The sequence below is a fragment of the Urocampus carinirostris genome, chromosome 20 (assembly GCF_059441175.1).
Source record: "Urocampus carinirostris isolate Australia breed hairy pipefish chromosome 20, RoL_Ucar_1.0, whole genome shotgun sequence".
Taxonomy (NCBI): domain Eukaryota; kingdom Metazoa; phylum Chordata; class Actinopteri; order Syngnathiformes; family Syngnathidae; genus Urocampus; species Urocampus carinirostris.
This window is the reverse complement of record NC_142368.1, coordinates 14,776,880-14,802,367: the sequence shown is the minus strand read 5'-3', so window position 1 is coordinate 14,802,367 and position 25,488 is coordinate 14,776,880. Positions and strand designations below refer to the sequence as shown.

At 40.5% G+C, this 25,488-nt stretch overlaps 1 protein-coding gene across 1 annotated transcript in view; it reads right to left on the bottom strand.

Annotated features, from left to right (window-relative positions):
- The window catches only part of nbas (NBAS subunit of NRZ tethering complex), a 287,616-nt gene that overhangs the window by 158,438 nt on the left and 103,690 nt on the right, over window positions 1-25,488 (bottom strand). Inside the window, exons 30-36 of the mRNA XM_088324534.1 lie at window positions 24,712-24,789; window positions 23,442-23,596; window positions 19,998-20,110; window positions 13,804-13,917; window positions 6,282-6,395; window positions 3,889-4,046; window positions 2,224-2,307 (exon numbers count right to left, since the gene is read on the bottom strand). Coding sequence (XP_088180660.1) covers window positions 2,224-2,307; window positions 3,889-4,046; window positions 6,282-6,395; window positions 13,804-13,917; window positions 19,998-20,110; window positions 23,442-23,596; window positions 24,712-24,789 — 816 coding nt within the window. The remainder of the gene's footprint in view (window positions 1-2,223; window positions 2,308-3,888; window positions 4,047-6,281; window positions 6,396-13,803; window positions 13,918-19,997; window positions 20,111-23,441; window positions 23,597-24,711; window positions 24,790-25,488) is intronic.

Sequence of the window (25,488 nt, the reverse complement as noted above, 5' to 3'; positions counted from 1 at the left end):
ACAGATAGCTTCAGATGAGTAGCCATCCATACACAAAAGGAGACAACATTAAATGCCCACTCAATGTCTAAGCTGGCCCGTCTGAAGAGAGAGGGGAAAAGAAGCATAAATAATCCAAAAGAACCCAGCAACCTTAACACCGGATTTACACCTCATTAAATATGCAGGATGGCTGCAGGAAATCACACAAAGTCGGTTGTTAAAAAGCGTAGACAATAAGGTAATCGACTAGTGTGAGAGAGCGGAGGGGTGTAAGAGAGAGAGAGAGTGTGAAAGAGAGAGAGAGAGCGAGAGAGAGTGAGCGAGAGCGAGAGCGCGAGAGACATAGACAGAGAGGAGAGAGCGAGAGCGAGGGACAGACAGACAGAGACAGAGACATAGGCAGAGAGAGACATAGGCAGAGAGAGAGAGAGAGAGAGAGACATAGACAGAGATAGAGAAATAGAGAGACATAGGCAGACATAGAGAGACAGAGAGAGAGAGAGAGAGAGACATGGACAGAGAGAGACATAGAGAGACAGAGAGACAGAGAGAGAGAGAGAGAGAGAGACAGAGATATATAGAGACAGAGAGAGAGACAGAACACCATCATCCCACAACATCTGGTAGACAAAATGAGACTCCTGGGTTTCAACACCCCCCTGCGGAACTGGCTGCTGGACTTCCTCTGTGACAGACCCCAATCAGTGCGGATAGGTCAGAACAGTTCAGATGCCATCTACCTCAGCACGGGCTCCCCCCAAGGCTGCGTCCTAAGCCCCTTGCTGTTCACCTTGATGACACACGACTGCGTCCCTAGGTCCGCCACAAACCACATCGTGAAGTATGCTGACGACACAACAGTGGTGGGCCTCATCAGGGATGACAACAACCTGGCCTAAAGAGAGGAGGTGGAGCAGTTGGTGGGCTGGTGCAGGGACAACAGCCTGGTCCTGAATGTTGACAAAACTAAAGAGATCATTGTCGACTTTAGGAAAAACCAGCCCAACCATGCCCCACTTTGCATCAACAACAAGGCTGTGGAGGTTGTCAGCAGTATCAAGTTCCTAGGGGTGCACATTACCAACAAACTCACCTGGTCCGTGAACACTGCATCACTGGTTAAGAGGGCACAGCAGCGCCTGTACTTCCTGCGGAGGATGAGGAGAGGCCACCTGCCCCCACCCTCCCTCATCACATTCTACAGGGGCACCATAGAGAGTATCCTGACCAGCTGTATCTCTGTGTGGTGTGGAGGCTGCAGCGCTACCGACTGGGGTAGTGTGAGGAGGGTAACGAGGACAGCAGAGAAAATAATCGGGACTACACTTCCCTCCATTCAGGACATTGGCCAGAAGCGCTGCCTATCCCATGCTAAGAACATTACCGGGGACCCCTCTCACCCCCATCATGGACTGTTCACTCTGCTAGCCTCTGGGAAGAGGTACTGCAGTGTGCGGTGCAGGACCACCAGGCTCCGCAATAGTCTAGTCCCCCTGGCCATTAGACTGTTAAATGGTCAATCTAACATATAGTTAACTTAAATCTAAACGGCTGCTAATCTGACTTTTTGCACTACTGGCAGTTTTTTTATAGCTTGCCACTCCTTGCACATTGCTCTCTGCACTACTGTAATTACAGCGTTATTGTTACAGTGTTAATGTTACTGTGTACCTGACTTGTTAACCTGACTGCCCATTTTGCACATCTGGTTAGCTACTCTTCTTGCACTATCGGCACTATGGTAAAATACTATACGTAGCCAAAATACAATACAACTTTATTTATATCTGTACATTCAAAGAAACTGTGGGGGTCAGATGCATCGACATTTCGTTCTGTATACACGTGTACTAGAATGACAATAAAGTAGATCTGAATCTGAATCTGAGAGAGAGACAGAGAGAGAGACAGAGAGAGAGACAGAGACACAGAGAGACAGAGACACAGAGAGACAGAGGCACAGAGAGATAGAGACACAGAGAGAAAGAGAGACACAGAGAGACAGAGACACAGAGAGAGAGACAGAGACAGAGAGAGAGACCGAGAGAGAGAGACCGAGAGAGACAGAGAAAGAGACAGAGAGAGAGACAGAGAAAAAGAGACATAGACAGAGAGACATATAGAGAGAGACAAAGACATAGACAGAGAGACATAGAGAGACAGAGACAGAGAGAGAGAGAGAGAAAGAAGACTGCGATGGAGGCACGGTAGAACAAATGAAGCAAATGGACATAAACACACCTTGGATGAGTTGCTCTCATCTGCTTCTCTCACATCCTCAAGAGTCTCTGGCTCCATTTGGTAGTTGACTGCCTGGTACAACACCTGTGGCACCCGGGAAGCAGTCACAAACAGATGACGGTTAATCTTTATACTGAGAATACAAGAGTTTGACGCAAGAATGTCTTTCTATTGCGCAGACTTTAACATTTGTTTTGGTCAATTAAACAGCTCATCATTAGGAGACATAATGTGTTGAAGCGCTTTCAATGACAAGGACCACAGTGGAAATTTTAAATACAGTGGAACCTCGGTTTTCGAACGCCTCTCAGTTCGAACAAATGGGAGTCCGACCAAAATTCTTGCTTTGCTGTTCGGTCAAAAAATCGGAGTTCGAACGCCGGTAATGCGTGAGTGCGTACGCTAGGGTGCCATGCTGAGCGGCGTACGGGTGTTTTAGCCCCTAATTATGCCTCAGAAGAAAGTCAGTGCAAGCAGCAAAGTTGCTACAGGTGAAAAAAGAAAAGTAGTGCGTACAACTATTGCATTTAAGAAAGAAATAATAGCAAAATATGAAGGAGGTGTGCGAGTGTCTGATCTTGCGAGGGAATACCGCACTGTCCACCTGCGCCTTCTGCTGACCACCACAAAGGTAAGAAATCCTATTCATAATTATTTTCTTTATACTTTTTTTTATTTTTACACGTTCATGTTAGCGTAATCTTTCGTACGGAAGATTACGATAACGCGAACGTACCATTAGCCTGGGTTAGCTTCATGTTTACGTTAAACATTCAAGGTAAACATTCAGGGTGTTGGAACGGATTAAAACGATTTACATGATTTTTAATGGGAAAAATGATTTCGGTGATCGAACAAATCGGTTTTCGAACAGGGTTCTGGAACGAATTATGGTTGAGAACCGAGGTTCCACTGTAACTGTAAATAGGTATTGGCAAAAAAATGTACTCAGGCAAAGGTTTGACCCCACATTAATAAATAAACAGACATGTAAACGAATCATATATCTATATTTGTGCCGTGATACAATTGAAAATGAAAAAGACCAACGAACAACTGCCTCATAAAAATGGCGGCGCCTGCAACCTCATAATTTTATTATTTTATTTTTTTAAAAACATTGTTGGTTTCACAGTGGTTTTTGCAACATTGAGTTCCAGATTTCAAACGTGAAGCGAAAACAATGTATAAGGCACAGGTGTCAAACAACAACACAACACTGCTTGCATCTGGTTTTGAAACCAATATGTATGCAAAAAAAAAACGATCTTGAGTCATTGCAGGAAAGAGACAAGTTTAAAGTGGTATGTTTGTTGATTTTGGGACACAGGCTCTGCCATTATTCTCTTTTAATCATTTTGATCAAATCATCAAAAATAAATATGCTGAAGACTAAGCTTTTGTCTGGAGCGCAGGTTTAGCAATTTAGTAGATTTGTCTCATAATATATGCTGTGGCTCTTTCCCAAAAGAAAATTAATATATTTTGCTTTTATGGCTGAGTCAAAAAGGTTCCCAACCCCTGCATTAGAGAAAACAAAAACAAAAAGGTTTGGGGTAGGACACCTTCTCGTGCGCCTTACTGTTACCGGCTTCATATGTTTTTCTAATAGTTACAACAAACTACTGACAGCTCAACTACGAAAAACATTGATGAGGAAAAAACCTGAGTTTGCAGATCACTGGAAGCAGCCAGTAGGGCGTGAATGTTATCCGGTGGACAATGCGTGAGCGAAAAAGCCAACAGCTGCCGTCTTGCTTCCATGTCGGCGAAACCTTCGCACTGGCCAAGCAGACTGCAAACCTCCCAGGCTGGACTGTAACCTTAAAATCAGGGTTGGGTAGGGTTACTTTAACTTGATTACTTTCAATCACTTTTAGATTACTCCAATACCAAATATGCTAATAAAATACCGTAGTTTCCGCACTATAAGGTGCACCGGGTTATAGGGCGCACCTCCAAAAAATAGTTTTTGGTCCTATATTTTCCATACATAAGGCGCACCGGATTATAAGGGGCTACAATGGGAACGTCGACAAAACAGTCAGATAGCTCAGTCGAACTTACTACTCCCTTAACATTCCGAAAGCTTGCAAATACGTGTCGTAGACACGTGCGGATGCGGTATCCGTACGATGTCACCAAATTTCTTAGTTTCCATTTTGTTTTTTGCTGGCAACTGTGTGGACAGCAAAGTAAGAATTTTATTGTGCAGGGAAACGGGGTTCTTTACTGTGCATATGACAATAAACACTTTGAAATTAATTTAGTTTAAAAATAGACTCATCACAGAAACATCAAAGGCTTTTAGGTGCGCCTTATAGTGCGGAAAATACGGTACAAAAGAAACTAAATATGAATAAAATGACTAAATGTTGTGCAGGCTTGGGGAGTAACGGAATACATGGAACGGCAAAAATGATGTTGGCAAGCTGTTTATTTTCATTTAGTTTCTGTCGCATTTGATGTTCTTTTTGCCGGAGATCACAGAGATCAAAGCCAGGAGAGAAAGCTTACCACGTGTTGTGAGTCATCATTTTATTTTATTTATTTATTAGCATATTTGGTATTGGAGTCATCCAAAAGTCATTGAAAGTAATCAAGTTAAAGTAACCCTACCCAACCCTGCTTAAAATGAACAGAGGCATGTCCGATTCTCTCAAAACAACTCCCACATCCCTCAGAGCGATTTCCCCAGGAGCAAATTTCTTTTGTACAACTTTTTTTTTTGGGTAAGCAAGACCAGACAAAACATAATCACATTGAATCCCTGCAGGCTAATTGTGTGAAGCACACAGAGAACCATTACACACGGCGATACATTATGTGCTGGTAATCGCTCTCCTGAGTGGAGCGTACACAAACGCAGTCGACCTTGAATTGGACTGCTTGAGCGGGATGCAAGCAGGCTAATTACATAAAATTACAGCACCATCAATAAAAAATTGACCCTAAAAAAAAAACAAAAAAAAAAACAATGAATGTAGGATATGCCGGATTTGAAAATCTCCTCTCCACTCAGTTTTTCCTCAAAAGCAATTGTATCTCTATGGCAGCTTGTGTTGTAAAATGTGTCACCAACAGGGTTGGGTTGGGTTACTTTAACTGGATTACTTTCAATTACTTTTAGATTACTCTAAATTAACCTGCCGTCGTGTACAGCGTGCATTCCTTTTTTGCCTTCACCAACTTTTAGGTACGTGATTAGGACTTTTTCTTTCGCGTTTTCTGACGCGTGTCTTGCAATTAACATAATATTGTCCAGGTAGCTCCCCGGTTTGAGTGCGGGCTCGGAAGGCTTCCAGGTTAACCCCGTGAGCAGTTAGCTAGCTGGCCAGCCTACTTTGCCAATTGTTTTTTCCACCGCTGGGGTTGTGTTTGTTGGCTCCCAGTTATCGTGGCTGCTTAGTGCAAGTTTTTAATCAGACAGCCTCTTTATTCTGCCAATAGGTCCTGCTTTGCCCTCAATAGTATCCGGCTAGTCTGCTGTGATCATTTGGTACATTTATGGCTGTTTTTTTGTTCATTGACGTCATCGTTTTTGTTGTTGTTGTTGACTCTCGGTTATCCTGGCTGCTTACTGCATGTTTGTTCGACCAGCCTCCCCTTTTTCTAGCGATCGGGCTCGTTTAGACATTTTTAGCAGCCGCCTAGACTGCCATGTACCAACTAGTTGAGCCTGCTAGCCATCAGTGTGCTATTTTTCCCAGTTCGCCCCATTTTGGTTTGTTCGCCATTTGTTGTACCATTGCTGCACCCACCTATGACACAAATCCTAGGCAATCTCCACAAAAACTACCAAAACTTGGCTTAAAACGCTCAAAAACTTTTGGACTAACATGTAAACAACTATTGTGATGGGCTTGCTAGGGTGCTGGTGTTTTCACATGACGTCTGAGCTCAGGAAGTCAGAGATGAGACATATTTCCTGAAGATTATTGGAATATACCAATGACATATATACAGATATTATGCGAAAAACATGTAGTATTTTCTCACATTTTTTATGTTTTCGAATTTCGGTATCCCTTTAAGATAGCTTTTCCCCCTCAACGCACCTTGAGCCATGAGGTCCTGACAATGGATGTACGAAGCCTTGAAGTCCAAACACTGCAGGGCTTGCTCAGCGAGCAGAGTCAACACTTGGCCTTTGCGGGTGGCCTCATCGTTCCCTTCACGCAAACACACACAAGAACATATCATTTCTGCCCAATGTTCCCTGTCATTTTCCTTACGGGTGTGAGCGTTCACACAAAGTCGGTGAGCAACGCTTGAAACAACAGTGAGCAACCATAATCCCAAGTGTGGCAACTAAATCATTATCAAACATGTCCAAAACTTGACAGCAACCTACATTTTGCTGAGTTTCCGGCAATCCAAAATTATTTTTCACTTTTGAATGAATCGACTCATGTATTATTGCAAAGGTTGTACGGCCTACAAATGTCATTTGTTTTAACAATTCTTTCACAAGATTTCCTTTTCTTTTTTTTCCTGGTATCTTTTGTCGCATAATACTAACATTTTGGGGCTTATTGAGTCGGTTGCACGATACACAACTGTATTTAATCACATTTTGTAGTGGAAGTACAATGTTGGCAGCAAGATTGACTTGATAGAATTGGAAATTATTTGAATGCAACACAAACTTTTTCCTCTTTTTCCCTGTTTATTTCTCCTTTTTTTTAAATTCTTTTTTTTTTTTTTAAATCTCAATGTGTTTATTTTTTCCTAACTGTTACTTTTTTCTTGCTATTTTGTTCTCTATTACCTTTTTTCCTTTATTTCTTATCTTCTGGCTTTTTTTCTGAATTTTTCCTGCTCTTTTTTTTCTTTTTCTCTCCTTTTGTTTCTTCTCAGCTTTTCAAAAATTTTTGGTATTTTTTTCTTTTTTGTTCTATTCCCCTTGCCTTTAAGTCATTTTGTGCATAATTTTACATAATTTATGTACTTTTTTTCCTTTGTTTCTTTCTTTTCTTTTTTCTGTCTTTTTTCTGAATTTTTCCTTCCTGTTTCTCTTCCCCTATGTTTCTTTTTACTACTTTTTCATTTTGGTATTTTTTTTCTTTTTTGGAACATTCCCCCTTCCTTTAAGTCATTTTGTGCATAATTTTACATAATATTTAGTCATATAGGGATGAAAGAAGCAAAAACAACCCGAAGAGCCGTTTATGACCCGAAAGAGCCGGTTCCTTTTAGTGAGCCGAGCCGAAGAAGCCGGTTCTCGAAAAACTCTACTGACTTGACTCCACTTCGTTCTACTTCGACCTTGACTTCAAAATACCGCATTTAGAAGACAGCGTCAGGGGAACCCGTGTATTTTTACCTTCATGCACCGTAACTTTGACTTAATTCGCTTCTTAATTATCAATTTCGAGCCCTGAGTTTTACGAGCCGGCTCAATTTTCTTGTGCGCGGAGAAGCTCTGGGTAGTGCGCGACTGCGCACACACGCAGCTTCGAAGGAACATTGTTCCTGCCTGTAAAAAAGGTTGAAAAATTCCCCTCTCATCTCCTTGAACATGCTAAACTCATAATCCTGCTCATCACGTCGAGCATCTGTCGCAATAAATCTCACTCCTTCTTGCGGGGGTCGGCGTGACAAGGCGGCATATTAATGGCCGCCCGCCCCAGTAAATGAGGTTACTGCGGTGGCTCTTCATCTCCGCCGGCCGCAAATTAAATATGGAGGAAGAAGCCGCAAATGCGAGAATCGTCGCTACGGTACACAGCGTCGGCGGGATTGCTTTTTAGTGTTGGCATTCACCAAGCGTTTACGGTCTATTTTTTGCCATAAATGATATAACCCTAGAGACGGGGAAAAAAAAGGTGTCAAACAGGCGTCCCTCGGGCCAGATCAGGCCCGCTAAGGGATTGAATCCGGCCCGCGAGACAACACTCAGAGAAGCGCAAGAGAAAAAACAGCTGCAGGTTGAAATATGTCCACTTGATGTTGCCAAAGACAGGTGCCTCGAACAAAGACACTGTACTTGTATCTTTTTCTCTCTCTCTCTTTCTCTTTTCCAGCCCTTTTCCCCCACTCTCTGTCTCTCTCCCTCTTTCACTCTGTGTCTCTTTCTCTGCCTTTGTTGCTCTTTGTCTCTTTCTCTCTCTGTGTATTTTAACTTCTTTTGCTCTTTTGTCTCGCGGGCCGGATTCAATCCCTTAGCGGGCCTGATCTGGCCCGCAGGCCGCCTGTTTGACACCTGTGCTCTATATCAACACGATACATTGGGTATTTATGTAATATATTCCTTTTTCTATTATTGTTTTATTTGTCAACACAAGGATTCTGCTGGAAGTGCGAATTTCCCTACGGGGATGAATAAAGTATCTATCTATCAATCTATATCTATCTATCTATGCAGGTCTGTCTTGGTGTAGACAAAGGTTTTTCCTTTGCCAGTAACTGAAACACTAACAAAGTTTAATTACAATGTAGACTTATTTAGGTTATCTAGAATAGAGCTAGTGTGGCACTTTAAAAAAAAAAAACACCACCAGTATAATTCAATGGAGTTCATCTATTTGATTTTATGGCACGTAATAATGAAATGGGAACCTTGTATTGAGCTTTTTGGAGCAACAGAAAGTACATTTCACTCTTGTTTAAGATGGATTTATACTTCTAGTGCACAGGTGTCAAACAGGCGGACCGCGGGTCAGATCAGGCACACCAATGGTTAAAATCCACCCCCCAAGACAACAGTGAGAGAAGCGCAAGAGGAAAATGAGCTGTAGTTTTCAATAGTTCCACTGGATGTCACCAAAGCCAGTTAACACTTGCAAAACAATGGTGGTAGAATTTCTCCATTTCTCTCTGACTCACTACTTGTTTATTTATTTCTCCCTCCATTTCTTACTGTTCACTCTCTAACTTTCTCTTTCCCCCTCTCCCTCTCTCTCTCTCTCCCTCCCTCTCCCCCCTCTCTACCCTGCTGACTCTTTTTCTTTCTGTCATTTCACTTCTCTTATTCTTTTTATCTTTCTCCTTTTTCACTTTCTTTTTCTCTCTATATTCATTCCCCGCTTCTCCATTCATATCTCTATTCTGCTCTCTTTCTCTCACTGTTACTCTGTCTCCCTTGTTCCCATCTGTTTATCGCGCTCTCTTTCCCTCCCTCTCTTTCTCTTTCTCCCTCTCTCTCTTGAACTTACTAGTCCGGCCCCCGTGAGATTTTTTTTATAGCATTTGTGGCCCCCAGATAAAACCAGTTTGACACCCCTGTCCACATGTAACGTCAGCAGTAGGCGACCTAAAATGTCAAAAGAGCCACAAGAAATTGAAAGCTTTATAAAGCCTTATAAGGAAGGAAACACATACATATATATATACAGTGTCTGAAACAACGTCTGCCCGCACGCCCAGGGCGTACATCTTTTACGTCGGGCGTACAACTTACGAAACGTCTCTGCCTACAACTTTTTCAAGGGAAAAAAAAAAGAAAGGATTTATTTTTTTTTTTTTCAAATCAAACGTTTCCTTATTCTGATTTCGAAAGCTTCGTCCGGTTTGGAAATTTCGGAATTTCGGTTCGTTTGCCAATTTGCATACTTGGCAGCCAATCAGAAGCCTGCATCGATAAACTTCCTGCTTCCGGAATTTTCCAGAGCGTTATAAGGTCGTACATTTGCATATCGTTTTTCAAAGTAGACGCACAGAGAACACAAGACAAATGGATAAGTGGTTAGGAATCAGGCCAAAATCTCAGCCCCAGAAGATTCAAAAGAAGCTGACAAAATTTATGACGCAACAAAACGTAAATTAAAAGCATTGTGGAAAGAGGCGTTCACGTGGCTTGTAACAGACGACGCAACTCAAACTTTGCATGAATGAAGATGAGTAATACAGGTACACAATGATGGCAGATAGAAAACAGCGATGTTATATACATGCAATGAATGTTATAAGTAGATTTATAATAAACTTAATTTTAAAGTGTAGTTAGTCAAGTCAAGTAATTTTTATCTGTGACGCCCTTGATCACAAAGAGTCTCAAAGGGCTTCACAGGTTATTACACAGACTATTTTTCAGACTATTATTACACCATCCCCTGATCTGGAACCAACATGAAGGCAAGGAAAAACTAAAAAACCTCAACATGAGGAAAATGAAGAAACCTTGAGAAGGGACTGCACATGTGGTATCCCCCTTCCAGGATTACCAGATAGCAGATAGATTGTTCTGTTATATATTCTGATTATCAATCTTTAATACTTTACAACAATGTTTTTTATTTATTGCGATGAGTCGTCTTATTGTGTTTCAAGTTGTGAAAAATGTGGCAGGACACTTTATGGCTGGGCAGGCAACTTTTTGTCATGAGTTTTAGACACTGCTATTACAGTGCCCTATTATTTTATTGCATTATTATTCTAACTTATATTATATCATTTTAAGCAGTATGTTGTAAGTATGGTTTGCCTATTCATTTCAACAGTCTTTCTATCATCCTTTTCTCTTTAAGGTCTTTATTACATGTCTAATCTCATTGCATACAAGTTGATATCAATGACAATAAAGACTTCTATTCTAATCTATTGAAGAGTCTTGTAGAAGTCAAAATTTGAATCAATGAGATTTAATATTAGTGTATGTTCTCGTCACACACTTTTCTTTCTTTTACAGAAGTTAACATTTGTTTCTTATGTCTGTAAGAAACTGAGAGGATATGGTAGTTCTCAGGAAGATATTTTATCGATACCTTATTTCCTCAAAGCCGTATTTCTGAGAAACGTCTCGGATTGATGGTGTCTGCTCCGAACCGGGCGATAAACAAACTGTGTAAAAATTCGAGTTGCCTGAGGGGCATCGAACCTTATGTAAATGCAGCGCAACCATCAATCACATCATGCTGTGTCAAGGTTGTAATAGAAGGGAAACAGAATAATCTGTTTGGTAGCCAAGCAAACAGATGCCTAGGGCGGCATCTATTACTTGCCGTTTTTATTTCCAAACCTTTTTTTCCCATAATTCCCTGTTGATTGAAAACTGATGCCAAACATAGAAAGAAGCTCATTTTTTTCAAATGTTAGATGTCTGATTGAGTGAATGATGGTAACCAATGTTCCCTCTAAGCTGCGTGTGTGCGCAATTGCGCACTACCCAGGGCTTTCCCGCGCACAAGAAAATCTAGCCGGCTCACAAAAATCAGGGCTCCAAATTGCTAATTAAGAAGTCAAAGTTACAGTGCATGAAGGTAAAAATACAAGGGTTCCCCTGACGTTGTCTTCTAAATGTGGTATGTTGAAGTCAAGGTCGAAGTAGAACGAAGTTGAGTAAAGTCAGTAGAGTTTTTCGAGAACCGGCTTCTTCGGCTCGGTCCCAAACGGCTCTTTAGATTGTTTTTGCTTCTTTCATCCCTATGTGACCAAATATTATGTAAAATCACGCCAAAATGACTTAAAGGACGGGGAAATAGAACAAAAAAGAAAAAAAATACCAAAATGAAAAAGTTGTGAAAAGTTGAGAAAAAAAGAAACAAAAGGAAGAGAAACAGAAAGGAAAAATTCAGAAAAAAGCCAGAAAAAAAGAAAAGAAAACATAGGAAGAAATAAACACAATGCGATTTTTTAAAGGAATTAAAAAAAATATAGAAAAAAACAGGGAAAAAGAAGAAAAAGTTTTGCAGTGTTGCATTCAAATAATTTCCAATAATGCCAAGTCAATATTGTTGCCAACATTGTACTTCCAATAAAAAATGTGATTATATACAGTTGTGTATCACGCACCCGACGAAATAAGCCCCCAAAAATGTTAGTATTATGCGACAAAAGATACTAGGAAAAAATAATGTAAATCTTGTGCAAGAATTTTTGTAAAAACAAAAGACGTTTTTAAGCCGTACAACCTTTGCAATAATACATTAGTCAATTCATTCAAAAATGAAATACATTTTTGCATTGCCGGAAACTCAGCAAAATGTAAGTTGTTGTCAAGTTTTGGACATGTTTGATAATGAATTATCTTGCCACACTTGGGATTGCCGTTGCTCAGTGTTGTTTCAAGCGTTGCTCACCGACTTTGGTGAACGCTCAGACCCGTAAGGAAAATTACAGGGAACATTGATAATAACCCAAAATATTGAAAGACTTCAACCTCCGACAAAACAGTCTAAAAAGGATCTCCCACTAATCGGCCTTGTGACGTTTTTGTCCTCCTCTGGTGCAATCAGCAAGCTTTCTAACCACAGGCAACAAAAGATGAGAGGTGGAATAAACACATTTTCCAATAAATAAAACGCGACAGTGTGTGGGGGGTGGCGGGGGACCGGCTGCCTTTGAAGGATACGTGGTTTAGGGACTGCAAGGTGACTAAACAGCATCCTGAAGGGTTTGTTTACTTGCCTCATGTAACAGGCGTGGATTTTCAAATGGGCCTTCAGAAAATGTTTTTTCTATGAGAGTGGCCATCATCATCATCATCATGCACTAACTCCCATCAATTTGAGTGGAAGCTTTGTAATGATGGTCCTAAGTAGCCCCAGTGGATCTTTTTTCCTCCATTATGATGCAAAGCTGTATCACTCTTGAAAACGTCAGTTATTTTTGCATACGTTGGTTGAAGACTTCTGGTAAGCAATGTTCTCTGTCAGTTTCCTTACGGGTCTGAGCGTTGACACAAAGTCGGTGAGCAACGCTTGAAACAACAGTGAGCAACGGCAACCCCAAGTGTGGCAACTAAATCATTATCAAACATGTCCAAAACTTGACATCACGTTACTTTTTGCCGAGTTTTCGGCAATGCAAAATTATTTTTCACTTTTGAATGAATTGACTCATGTATGATTGCAAAGCTATTACGATTGCCTACAAACGTCATTTGTTTTTACAACAATTCTTCCACAAGATTTCCATTTCTTTTTTTTCCTGGTCTCTTTTGTCACATCATACTAACATTTTTGGGGGCTTATTGAGTCGGTTGCACGATACACAACTGTATTTAATCACATTTTTTTTGTGGAATTACAATGTTGGCAACAAGATTGACTTGGTAGAATTGGAAATTATTTGAATGCAACACAAACCTTTTCTTCTTTTTCCCTGTTTTTTCTGTTTTTTTTTAAATTCCTTTAAGAAGAATCTCATTGTGTTTATTTTTCCTAGCTGTTACTTTTTTTCTTTTTGTTCTCTATTTACTTTTTTCCCTTTTTACTTTCTTTTTTCTGGCTTTTTTCTGAATTTTTCCTACTTTTTTCTCTTTTTTTTCTCAGCTTTTCACTAGTTTTTCCATTTTGGTATTTTATTTTTTGTTCTATTGATAGAGGCTTCCGCGGTGAACTCGTTTGACTTGATTGATTTGCCGTTTTGTGATAGTCGGTGTATACCGGATGGTACCCATTTGCGTTTTTCCATGCAGATTTTCTTGTACACGTCTTAAAATGTATAATAAACGTACTTCTTACGGCAAAACCGCATAGGTTGACAGGTATGACATCGCATATCATGGAATCCCTGTATTCTCCTCTCTGTCTCTCATATAGACCATTATAGATTGGTCTTGTAATTGTCAAGTTTTTCGCTGGGCAAATAAATACCAGAATTCAAGATTTTGCAAATGTGGAGTAGTATGGAGAGTACCTGCCACTCGCAGAAGATAGGCCATCCTTAGCAGAGTGGTAGACTGCCTGTAGGCGGTAGAGCACTGGGTTACGCTCTCTTCCACCAGAGAAAGTCGGTCCGAGCGCAGACGCACTGTCAGACAGGAATGCAAAGATTTTAAAATAATGTAAAGGAAAAAAAAAAAAACGTAAATAGGCAAATGCAAAGTGGAATCATTGCACATTATTGTATTTTCATTATACGAGCACATTACCTTTGTGACAGAACATATTTGATTTAGCATGGGGAAACAATCTGTTATTTTAAACATTTAACTTGTATATTTAACCTGTATATAAGCCACATGCGCCCATAATAAAAAATGTAACACAAACACAAAATTTACCCAGACCCGACTTCAAGCCCCCGATTGTAACTGAATATCCTTCATTAAAGTACAGAATCCAAAAATCACACCCGGCAAAATGAACGGAAAATGATACCGGTACTTAAGGTTTGATGCAGACCGGCAAAGTCCGGGTCCCGTTGAAAGTAATCCAGGGGAAAAAAGTGTATATTTCCAAAGGTAAGGGTGGGAAAAATATATATCCACTATTGTCCGCCGTGTCCACAAACACTCACCCCACTTCCCGTCAGCCCGCGTTTGTTACGCCCCTTATTTTTAATTCGCCCGTCCAAAACATATCAGGATAAGTGTCCAAAATAAATACAAATAAATACGTTACAAAAATATACAGTTGCAAATACATATTATACATGGGTTACACATATTTACAAAAAAAGACGGTACACCGAGAGTTTTCAAAGCTTTAATAATAATGATATAACTTCCATCCCAAACCGTGCCTTTGAAAGGTACCAACACGCTAGTTAGGATCACGCTCGCAATGTATCAAACGTGCCTCTTAAAAAAAAAAGCATCCCGTAATTGTGAATCGCGGGACTTTGGCCTGGACAGATCTATTGACACTAACAAAGATGTTAAAAATGTCAGAAAAAAATGTTAAAACGTCATATTGCCAGACATAACGAAATTGTGAATATGCTTGATTGCTGTTAAGATTGTCGAGAAGGGTTGTTCAAACCTCACATTGTTTGTTTGCTGTTATTAGTGTCAATAAATTTGTTCAAACCGCAATTCTCGGTAGATCGTCCTCAACTTCCTCCTCACAACTATCGCCATCAAGGGCGTCTTCCTCAATGCCGGAACGTACCTTAACTTTACAGACAATGTATGCTTAAACTTAGAGGTTGCAGTCTTTCTTGGCGCACATATACTACTGGTCTTAATCTTACCTTTTATACTCCAGCGCCGCTGGTGGCCGTTAGAAAAAATCCATAAATTGGCCGCTTCACTGAATAAGCCGCAGGGCTGAACATTTGGGAAAAAAGTAGCGGCTTATAGTCCGGAATTTACGGTATTGTAATCTTAAACCCCCAGAAATAGAAATTTTAAATGTTCATTTGTTGCGCAAAACGACGGACTAATTATGTTAGCTAATTGTAGTGTTTGCTTGTTTTTCGAAAGCTGATAACGATAATTGGGTGTTCGTAAGTAAATTGTTCGGTAGAACAGTGTTCTAGACCCTCAATTGTTATTGTAAACAGACAACATATTTTACAGTTTTTTTTTGTTATAACATGAATTTCACACTCTCTCTCTCTCTACCCGTATTCTATATTCAGATTCAGATTCAGATCTACTTTATTGTCATTCTAGTACACGTGTATACAGAACGAAATGTCGATGCATCTGACCCCCACAGTTTCCTTGAATGTACAGATATAAATAAAGTTGTATTGTAATTGGCTACGTATAGTATTTTACCATAGTGCCGATAGTGCAAGAAGAGTAGCTAACCAGATGTGCAAAATGGGCAGTCAGGTTAACAAGTCAGGTACACAGTAACATTAACACTGTAACAATAACGCTGTAATTACCATAGTGCAGAGAGGAATGTGCAATGAGTGGCAAGCTATAAAAAACTGCCAGTAGTGCAAAAAGTCAGATTAGCAGCCGTTTAGATTTAAGTTAACTATATGTTAGATTGACCATTTAACAGTCTAATGGCCAGGGGGACTAGACTATTGCGGAGCCTGGTGGTCCTGCACCGCACACTGCAGAACCTCTTCCCAGAGGCTAGCAGAGTGAACAGTCCATGATGGGGGTGAGAGGGGTCCCCGGTAATGTTCTTAGCATGGGATAGGCAGCGCTTCTGGCCAATGTCCTGAATGGAGGGAAGTGTAGTCCCGATTATTTTCTCTGCTGTCCTCGTTACCCTCCTCACACTACCCCAGTCGGTAGCGCTGCAGCCTCCACACCACACAGAGATACAGCTGGTCAGGATACTCTCTATGGTGCCCCTGTAGAATGTGATGAGGGAGGGTGGGGGCAGGTGGGCTCTCCTCATCCTCCGCAGGAAGTACAGGCGCTGCTGTGCCCTCTTAACCAGTGATGCAGTGTTCACGGACCAGGTGAGTTTGTTTGTAATGTGCACCCCTAGGAACTTGATACTGCTGACAACCTCCACAGCCTTGTTGTTGATGCAAAGTGGGGCATGGTTGGGCTGGTTTTTCCTAAAGTCGACAATGATCTCTTTAGTTTTGTCAACATTCAGGACCAGGCTGTTGTCCCTGCACCAGCCCACCAACTGCTCCACCTCCTCTCTGTAGGCTAGGTCGTTGTCATCCCTGATGAGGCCCACCACTGTTGTGTCGTCAGCATACTTCACGATGTGGTTTGTGGCGGACCTAGGGACGCAGTCGTGTGTCATCAAGGTGAACAGCAAGGGGCTTAGGACGCAGCCTTGGGGGGAGCCCGTGCTGAGGTAGATGACATCTGAACTGTTCTGACCTATCCGCACTGATTGGGGTCTGTCACAGAGGAAGTCCAGCAGCCAGTTCCGCAGGGGGGTGTTGAAACCCAGGAGTCTCATTTTGTCTACCAGATGTTGTGGGATGATGGTGTTGAATGCTGAACTGAAGTCCAGGAACAGCATCCGCACATGGGTGTTCTTCTCCTCTAGATGTGTCTATATGGTGTACTGTATACAGGGGGGGTATACTGTATACCTGTATACGTTTTTTTTAAGCATTTTTGAAGGGGCGCCGCTACTTCGCAGATTTTCAGTTTTCCCGGGTGGTCTCGGTCCCCAATAACCGCGATAACCGAGACTTCACTATACTATACAATGCTAAACTGTTTATTTGGTTTTATTTGAGACTACTGGCAACTCCTGCTGCCAATATAAATGTCATTTTCTTCCCCCGAGAACATAAAAACAAAACCGTGTGGGTCTAACTGGATACATTTTCTGCAAATAGTTTTCTCGAATACATATTTATAGCTTATGTCACCGAAAAACTATTCTCAAGTTGTGATTATTCTTACTCTGAAGTCTTGAATGTTTTGGGCCTACCACAGGAGCGGACCGGTAATTACGTGGAATGTGCCGCACATGTCACCTGAAGCTGAAAGGGCTTCTCCATTATCGAAACCTTTCATGCAGCCCGTGTGTGTGTTTTGATGAGAACAATATAAGAAAATCTCGTGAGCGTGCCTGTGCCTTCTTTCTAGGAAATACAAGACAGGCGGCACAATGGCGCAGCCCTGAGCTATGAAGAAAGTCAAACAATAACCGTACACAAACAACCTTTTCTTTGGTCTGGCTTTTGTCCCACTATTTTGCACCAGGGCACATTTGATAGAAAAAAAAATGAAATGAGGGGAGGTGTCAGAGGAAAAAGATTCAAAGGTTCGGCTTTGTTCATAGGTTGTTTTTTCAGATAAGCAGTTAATTGGGAAAAAAAGGTTTTTCACTATGAAATGCATTTATTTTATCACATGCTTTACAAAATAATCATAATCAAGTTTCAAACGGGGCAGAACGGCGGCGCAGTGGTTAGCGCGCGAGCGGCACAGTTCTGAGGTCGTGAGATCAAACCTCCTGTGTGGAGTCTGCATGTTCTCCCTGCGTGGGTTTCCTCCGGGCACTCCGGTTTACTCCCACATTCCAAAAAACATGCATGTCAGGTTGATTGGCCGGTCCAAATTAGAATAGAATAGAATAAATGGGTTAAACATCTTGTGACAACGAAATTGGGCGTGGCACTCCAGTTTCACATTTAACAGTGAGGAAAACAAAGAAGATAAGGTTATAATTTACACAATATTTACACAAGAAATGTGGGCATGTAGGATGTTAAATACAGTTTTGGGATCGTATTAGTGCAATATGCGTTAAGTGCAAAAATAGTCAACATTGTGCAAAGTGAGCATAGGCATGAATACAATTTTACATCTGTATAAGGTAGTGTCTTTGCAAGAAGTGTCCCTATGTGTGAATGAGCGAGCGAATTGTCTGTCCCTGTGTGCCCTGTGACTGGCTGGCAACCAGTTCAGGGTGTCCCCTGTCCACTGCCCGGAGATAACTGGGATGTGCTCCAGCACCCCCGCGACCCTATTGAGGATAAGCGGTGCAGATAATGGATAGATGGAAGTTTCAAACGTTAAAATAGTGTCATTTCAAGCGTAACAGGTACTGAAGTAATTGAATAATTAAGTCCTCGTTTCATTCAAGTACTAGTTGGAGCATCCATTCTGAGATAAAATAGGAGGTCGATCGAACAGTATTCGATCCTGAAGGATTTTAACATGATCGTGATTTAACCACTTAACTGTTGGGAATCAAATACGAGACAGAGCGATGTCAACAGTCACTGAAACATGTCATGCCGCATATATTGATATGCTGACCATTTCAAAATGTACTCATCACAGAAACATCACGATTAGTAAGAAAGAATATACCCAGAAATTATAAAGCCATACAATTATTTCTTTGGCTGCTCTTCATAAGCACCACACAGAAATGAAATGTGTTCAAGAACTCCCCTGAAAAATCATCAAAAGTGCAATAACGAAACAGTTTTTGATACGCTTCAATATTTCTTACAATCCACTGAAAACAAAAAATGAAGTAGCCCACAGCCCAGGTATGTCCAAAGTCTGGCTTGGGGACTAGTTAAGGCCAGTGATAGAATTTTTACTAGCCCGCCCACTCTGTCAATTAAGAAATAATACGTGGCCCGCCAGTACCGTTGACCCGGGTATAAAATGTTTATTTATAAAAAAAAAAAAAATAAACTAATCCCCATTTCATCAGATGATTGCAGTAGCCATTTGGCCACCTTCCCTTTGGATTTCCGTGAGAATTCTAGCCTACCCCATTTCCAACAAGTGGAAATTTGATTATTTTTCACTGAAATCCGAAACAACTGCGTTTATCTAATTTGCCAAGAGACTATGGTTGTTTTCAAAGAATAGAATATCAAGAGGCACTGCCAGACAAAACGTGCAGACTACAAAAAGCTTACTGGAAACGAAGCTGTGAAAGGGTGAAGCAACTGGAAGCTGTTTCAACAGCACAGAAGCATTTTTTCACAAGACCCTGCGGGTTAAATGAAAATGCTACGAAGGGCTTGCAACACTGATTGTCAAGCACTGCTAACCCACAAAGGGTGCAGTGATCATTTTAGCTGTGAAAAGTGATGGGTGCCGGGGTTTCGCATGCTCAAAAATCTATGGGTCCCAAAAGAGATCTATGGCTCCCCAAAATTTATTGTTATCGAGGTTGAAATTGTAAATCGGTGACACATATATAATAAAAATCTATATATTCATTCAGTTTTAAACATCAAATTATTAATTCATTTTCTGCATCAAACAATAATAATCATAATTCGTAATATCATGCATCAAAGCAAGTGAGCCGTTTGAGAGCCGGCTCTCTTGAATGAGTTGAGCCGAAAAAGACGGTTCTCTAAAAAGAGACGGACTTTTCATAACACAACTCGAGATCGGTGTGCAGACAAAAACTCGAACCGCGAGACCAAAACAACATCTGCCGGATCTGTAATCGGGTAATAATGACAATTTTGTTTCAAAAAAAAGTTGATTTGAGACTATGCGTCCACAGCAAAAATCATGCGTCTAAGACGCAGGGACGCCGGCAAACGAGAACACTGAGGGTGAATATATTAAATACTGTTCCAAGAATGCCTGGCTGAATAGTCTCCTCTCACACATTTTCACCTTACCAAATCTGGCCCGCTTTCTGAAAAGTTTGGGCCTCTTATTGAAGCCACACCATGAGTGGATGGACTTAAATTAAGCCTTTTGTAAACATCTCAATACAGCAGGAGGCATTTACCTTGCAGCGGCAAGATGTTGACGCCAAAGTCCTGCAGCTGGCTGAGGGCATCGATGAGGTCCAGCTCCTCTTGGATTGCCGGCGGGCAGTCACTGATAAGCTGCAGGCAAGCCCTGGGGGCCACAGCACCCACATTTAACACACCGCGGATACATTCAAAAGAAGCATAAAACATGGGTTTGCAAGATTTCAGAAATTTCCCACAGTGTCTGACACTGCAAACTTAACACTACTAATAGATTAACAGAAGCGTATCCAAAAAGTTGTTATAATTGACAACATCAAATTAGCAATAATGGAAACACTTTAACCATTAAATACGTTAATAAGTTATAAAGTCAACATCTGTTGATATACACCACCTATGACTATTTTTAATACTTCATACAAAACAGGCAAAGTATACCTATGTCACTTTTTTACAAATTGTATTTTATGCCAGCTCGCCATCCACAAAATCTGCATATTTACATTCATTCAGACTCCATATCTAAAATGCCACTCACTAAACAACTGTAGCGACCTCTCTCTTTCTTCCTCTCATTTTATGTCTTTCTCACGTTCTCTTATTTTCTTCTCACTCTCTTGTTCTATCTCTCTCTGTCTTGCTTTCACTCTTTCTTTCACTCCTTCTTTCACATCCTCTCTTTCACTTTCTTTCACATCCTCTCTTTCACTTTCTTTCACATCCTCTCTTTCACATCCTCTCTTTTACTCTCTCTTTCACATCCTACCTTTCACATCCTCTCTTTTACTCTCTCTCTTTCACATCCTACCTTTCACATCCTCTCTTTTACTCTCTCTCTCGCTCTCTTTCACTCTTTCACATCCTCTCTTTTACTCTCTCTCTCTTTCACCCTTTCTTTCACATCCACTCTTTCTCTCTCTTTCACCCTTTCTTTCACATCCTCTCTTACTCTCTCTCTCGCTCTCTCTCTCTCTCTCTCTCTCTCTCTCTTTCACTCTTTCACATCCTCTCTTTTACTCTCTCTCTCTTTCACCCTTTCTTTCACATCCACTCTTTCTCTCTCTTTCACCCTTTCTTTCACATCCTCTCTTTCTCTCTCTCTCTCTTTCACCCTTTCTTTCACTTCCTCTCTTTCTCTCTCTCTCTTTCACCCTTTCTTTCACATTCTCTCTCTCTCTCTATGTCTCTTTCTCTATGTCTCTCTCTCTTTCTATGTCTCTCTCTCTCCCTCTCTCTCAGTATCTCACACTAGCTCATTTTCCCTGTCTCTTTCTCCTTCTCTTCTCCCATTCTTTTATTTGCTTTCTCTCTCCCTTTGTCTCGCTTTCTCCTTTTCTAGATCTTAACTCTTTTTGTATCATTCTTTCTCCTTTTTCTCCCTTTCTATATTGTGCTCTCTTTATTTCTCTTTCCCTTTCATTTGTTTGTCTTTACTTCTCTTTTTTCCTTTTTCACCCTCTTTCTTTCTCTATACTGTAATCCACTAGTCCGGCCCCTGAGAGATTTTTTTCTAGCATGTGGCCCCAAGCTAAAATGAGTTCGACACCCCTGCCAAAGCTTGAAACATTCAGGACCAGCTTGAGTGTTCAATACAAACACTAAATTATTCCTTTTTTCAGTTTCACATATTAGTTAGTTCACATAAATGATTTCTAAAATGGTAAGTTCATAAATAGTGTTTAATTTATTTGCTAGCCCCAATTCAAACACTCAAATATTGAACCATAATACATGATTTAACCTGAAGTGGTCAGAAAATTGCCATCAAAAAGCTAAGGGGAATTAGCATTGATGTAAAAGCAGTTGTAAACTTTAAACCAACCGCTACACACCAAAAACAAAGCACCTAAAAAAGCAAGCATGTTTGACCAAAATGTGCCGTGTTGAATTGATTTGTCATTTAAACAAAAGTCGCGATAAAGTGAGTTGAGGAGCTTCACTTTCATGCTATACCGATATCTTTTGCAGCGTCTCGGGCAATGTTCCCTCTAATCTTCCAGGGGTCTGAGCGTTCACATAAAGTCAGTGAGCAGCGCTTGAAACAACAGTGAGCAACCATAATCCCAAGTGTGGCAAGATAATTAATGATCAAACAAGTCCAAAACTTGACATCAAGTTACATTTTGCTAAGTTTCCGACAATGCAAAATAATTTTTCTCTTTTGAATGAATGGACTCATGTACTATTGCAAAGGTTGTACAGCCTACAAACGTCGTTTGTTCTTACAGTTCTTTCACAAGAGATCAATTTCTTTTTATTTCCTGATATATTTTGTTGCATAATAACATTTTCGGGGGCTTATTGAGTCGGTTGTAAGATACAGAACTGTACTTAATCACATTTTTGTAGTGGAAGTACAATGGTGGCAACAAGATTCACTTGATATAATTGGAAATTATTTGAATGCAGCAAACTTTTTCTTCTTTTTTCTGTGTTTTTTTTCCTCTTTTTTTTTTTTTAATTCCTTTAAAAATCACATTGTGTTTATTTTAACCGAGCTGTTACTTTTTTCTTTTTGTTCTCTATTTACTTTGTTTCCTACATTTCTTTCTTTTCTTTTTTTCTGGCTTTTTTCTAAATGTTTCCTTCTTTTTTTCTCCTCCTTTTGTTTCTTTTTTTCTCAGCTTTTCACTACTTTTTCATTTTGGTATTTTTTTCTTCTTTGTTCTATTCCCCCCTTCCTTTAAGTCATTTTGTGCATAATTTTTCATAATATTTGGTCATGTTGGGATGAAAGAAGCAAAAACAACCCGAGGAGCCGTTTAGGACACGAAAGAGCCGGTTCCTTTTAGTGAGCCGAGCCGAAGAAGGCGGTTTCCCGACAAACTCTACTAACTTTACTCAACTTCGTTCTCCTTCGACTCGACTTCAAAATACTGCATTTAGGACACGTCAGGGGAACCCGTATATTTTTACCTTCATGCACTGTAACTTTGACTTGAGTCGCTTCTTAATTAGTAATTTTGAGCCCTGTGCGGGCAGTGCGCGATTGCACACGCGCGCAGCTTAGAGGGAACACTGGTCCCGGGCAATTACAAACTGGTAGCTTTTCTCAAATAAGAGAAAGAGCTGAACAAGTGAACGGCAAGGGAGCGCTGTATGATTACCAGTTTTGCAGTGCTGATAAGAAAAGGTGGAGATTAGAAGAGTGTTTTGCAGCTGGGCCAAATGAGCAGCTTCATTAGGGCCAAATCAAACCTTATTCAGATAAATGTGACTCGCACGCTTCGCCCTAATAAATATCATTCCCAGTTCGCTCCGCTTAGTACACAAATTGTACGCTCTTGTTTCCCTTGCCGTTCTGTCGCATAATTATGCAAACAGCATGAATAGGGGGGAAATTACAAGAGGGGAAATAATGACGATGGAAAACATTGAGCTTCAGAGCTTTTTGGGGTGAGCAATCAATGATACTTGATTTTATCCAAAGCATTTTCGGGACATCAACAACTGAAAGTGGATTTTAAAATTCTCACTTGGCCAGGCCCATGCAGGGGTCCGTTAGCGTGCTGGAAGAGTTGAAGTACTCCCGGGCAGCAGCCAGCACTAACGCCAAGCTGCTGTCGTAGGCCACTTTACCAGCATAGCCTTTTCCACGCAACGACAAACTGACGGGGACGTCCTGGCTGACCTGGAAAAACAACAGAGTTGGTGTAAGATCGGGTCTAAAACCAAGGCCCGCAGGTATTAAAGCCAGGACAAGCCCAAGCCTGAACCAATTAAGTTGATCTGAAGTGCTGAGCCTAAAAACATCTTCATATTTTATTTGAGAGGGCTGGGATAAGGTTACCGGGCTGATTTTTTTTTAATTATCCACCAGTCATTGTTCTTAGTTCATCTTTGTTTTGCAAAGTGGAGGATCCGAGTGTTCGATTCAGTCCCCCTCTCGCGCATCAAGCCCGAGCACCTTGCCAACCGCATGGACTGAATCCATCGCTCGAATCCTCCACCGTAACACACAAAGAGAAACAAAGAACAACAATAGGTGGATAATTAAAAAGAAAAAGTCAGCCAGAGACAAGCCTGGCCAGAAACCCAACGTCATGATTGACATTTTAGGGCTCGACTCTTCAACAAGAGTCAAGACAAGTCAAGTCACATTTATTTATATAGCCCTAAATCACAAAAAAAATTCTCAAAGGACTGCACAGGATTACAATGACACAATCACCTGATCTTAAACCAACATGCGGGCAAGGGACAACTCAAACCTTGAGAAGGGAGCTCACAAGTGGTAATCCCCCTTTCAGGATGACCAGGGTGAATTAGAGGGGATACCAGACAACGCCAGAGTCACTTGGTTCATTTACTATATTTTCGGGACTATAATAAGGCGCACCTAAAAACTCAAAATTGGCCAAAAACTTTGTGTACCTTATAGTCCGGTGCACTGTAAATACAATGCACAAAAAACAGTGGATAGGTAAAATAAAGGCAAACTACCTTTGAAACTGCATACGGTATTTACTCATGTGCATCATCATCGTAATTCTGAAATTATAGACGAATCCAAAAACATTGCTGCCAAAAATCGCAAATGATTGTATGCTGCATAAATGGAACTGCTGTGGTGAGAGCACTGACACTTTACCAGAAGACCTCCAGTGATACAGATGACATACAAAAAGGCATTACATTTTCTCTCATTATCCCACTATTTTTACTCACGGTGACTTAAATTTTAGAGAATGAATTAAACCAAAATATAAATAAACACAAGAGTCCGAAAAAAGTGCGCTGAAATACCTTGGAACAGTGCATCAGCTGACCAGCCAGACGCACATTCTCCAGGCGGCTGGAACACAGCAATGACTCCACAAAGATCTACAGAAAAAAATACAATAAATAAGTATGAGATTTCATCTTGTTTTACTCTTGCTTTATTTTCATTGTCGTCTTTCAATTGAGTTATGTTCAACTAATGCCCGTTTGTTCCAGCTGCTGTAGTTCTTAGAGTTATCAGTCGATAGAATACAGTAAAATATGAAGTCAGATTTCAAAACAACGTTAATAAAAAATCTAATGGAAAGATCATATTTCAGAAAAAGAAATTTAACAATCAAGGGCAATGTCATGTCAAGTCACATTTATTTGTATGGCCCTCAACCATAGAGTTCAAGGGCTGAATAGACCACTATTGCAATGTCACCTGATATGAATTCTAAATATTTTCGTAAAATATGTGTAAATAGACAACTGATAAACAATTAAAAGACAACAATCAAGCATAATTTCAATTGATTTTATACCGGTAAGATAAAACTACGTTAAAGAGAAATAGGAAACCTGAAAAAATAAAAATACAATTATACAAATTGTAAGACAACCATGCAGTAAAATAAGGCTAGGTATAAAATTAATATTTTGTGTATGTGTAAGGCAAAAATGAAATAAAACTTTGAATTCCAATTCCAACAATTTTGAAAAAAAAAAAAAAGAAAAACCACAATAATAATAAAAACAAACACAGGCATTACTTCAATAGTTTTCATATAAGTTCATTAAAATGTAACATCAAAATAA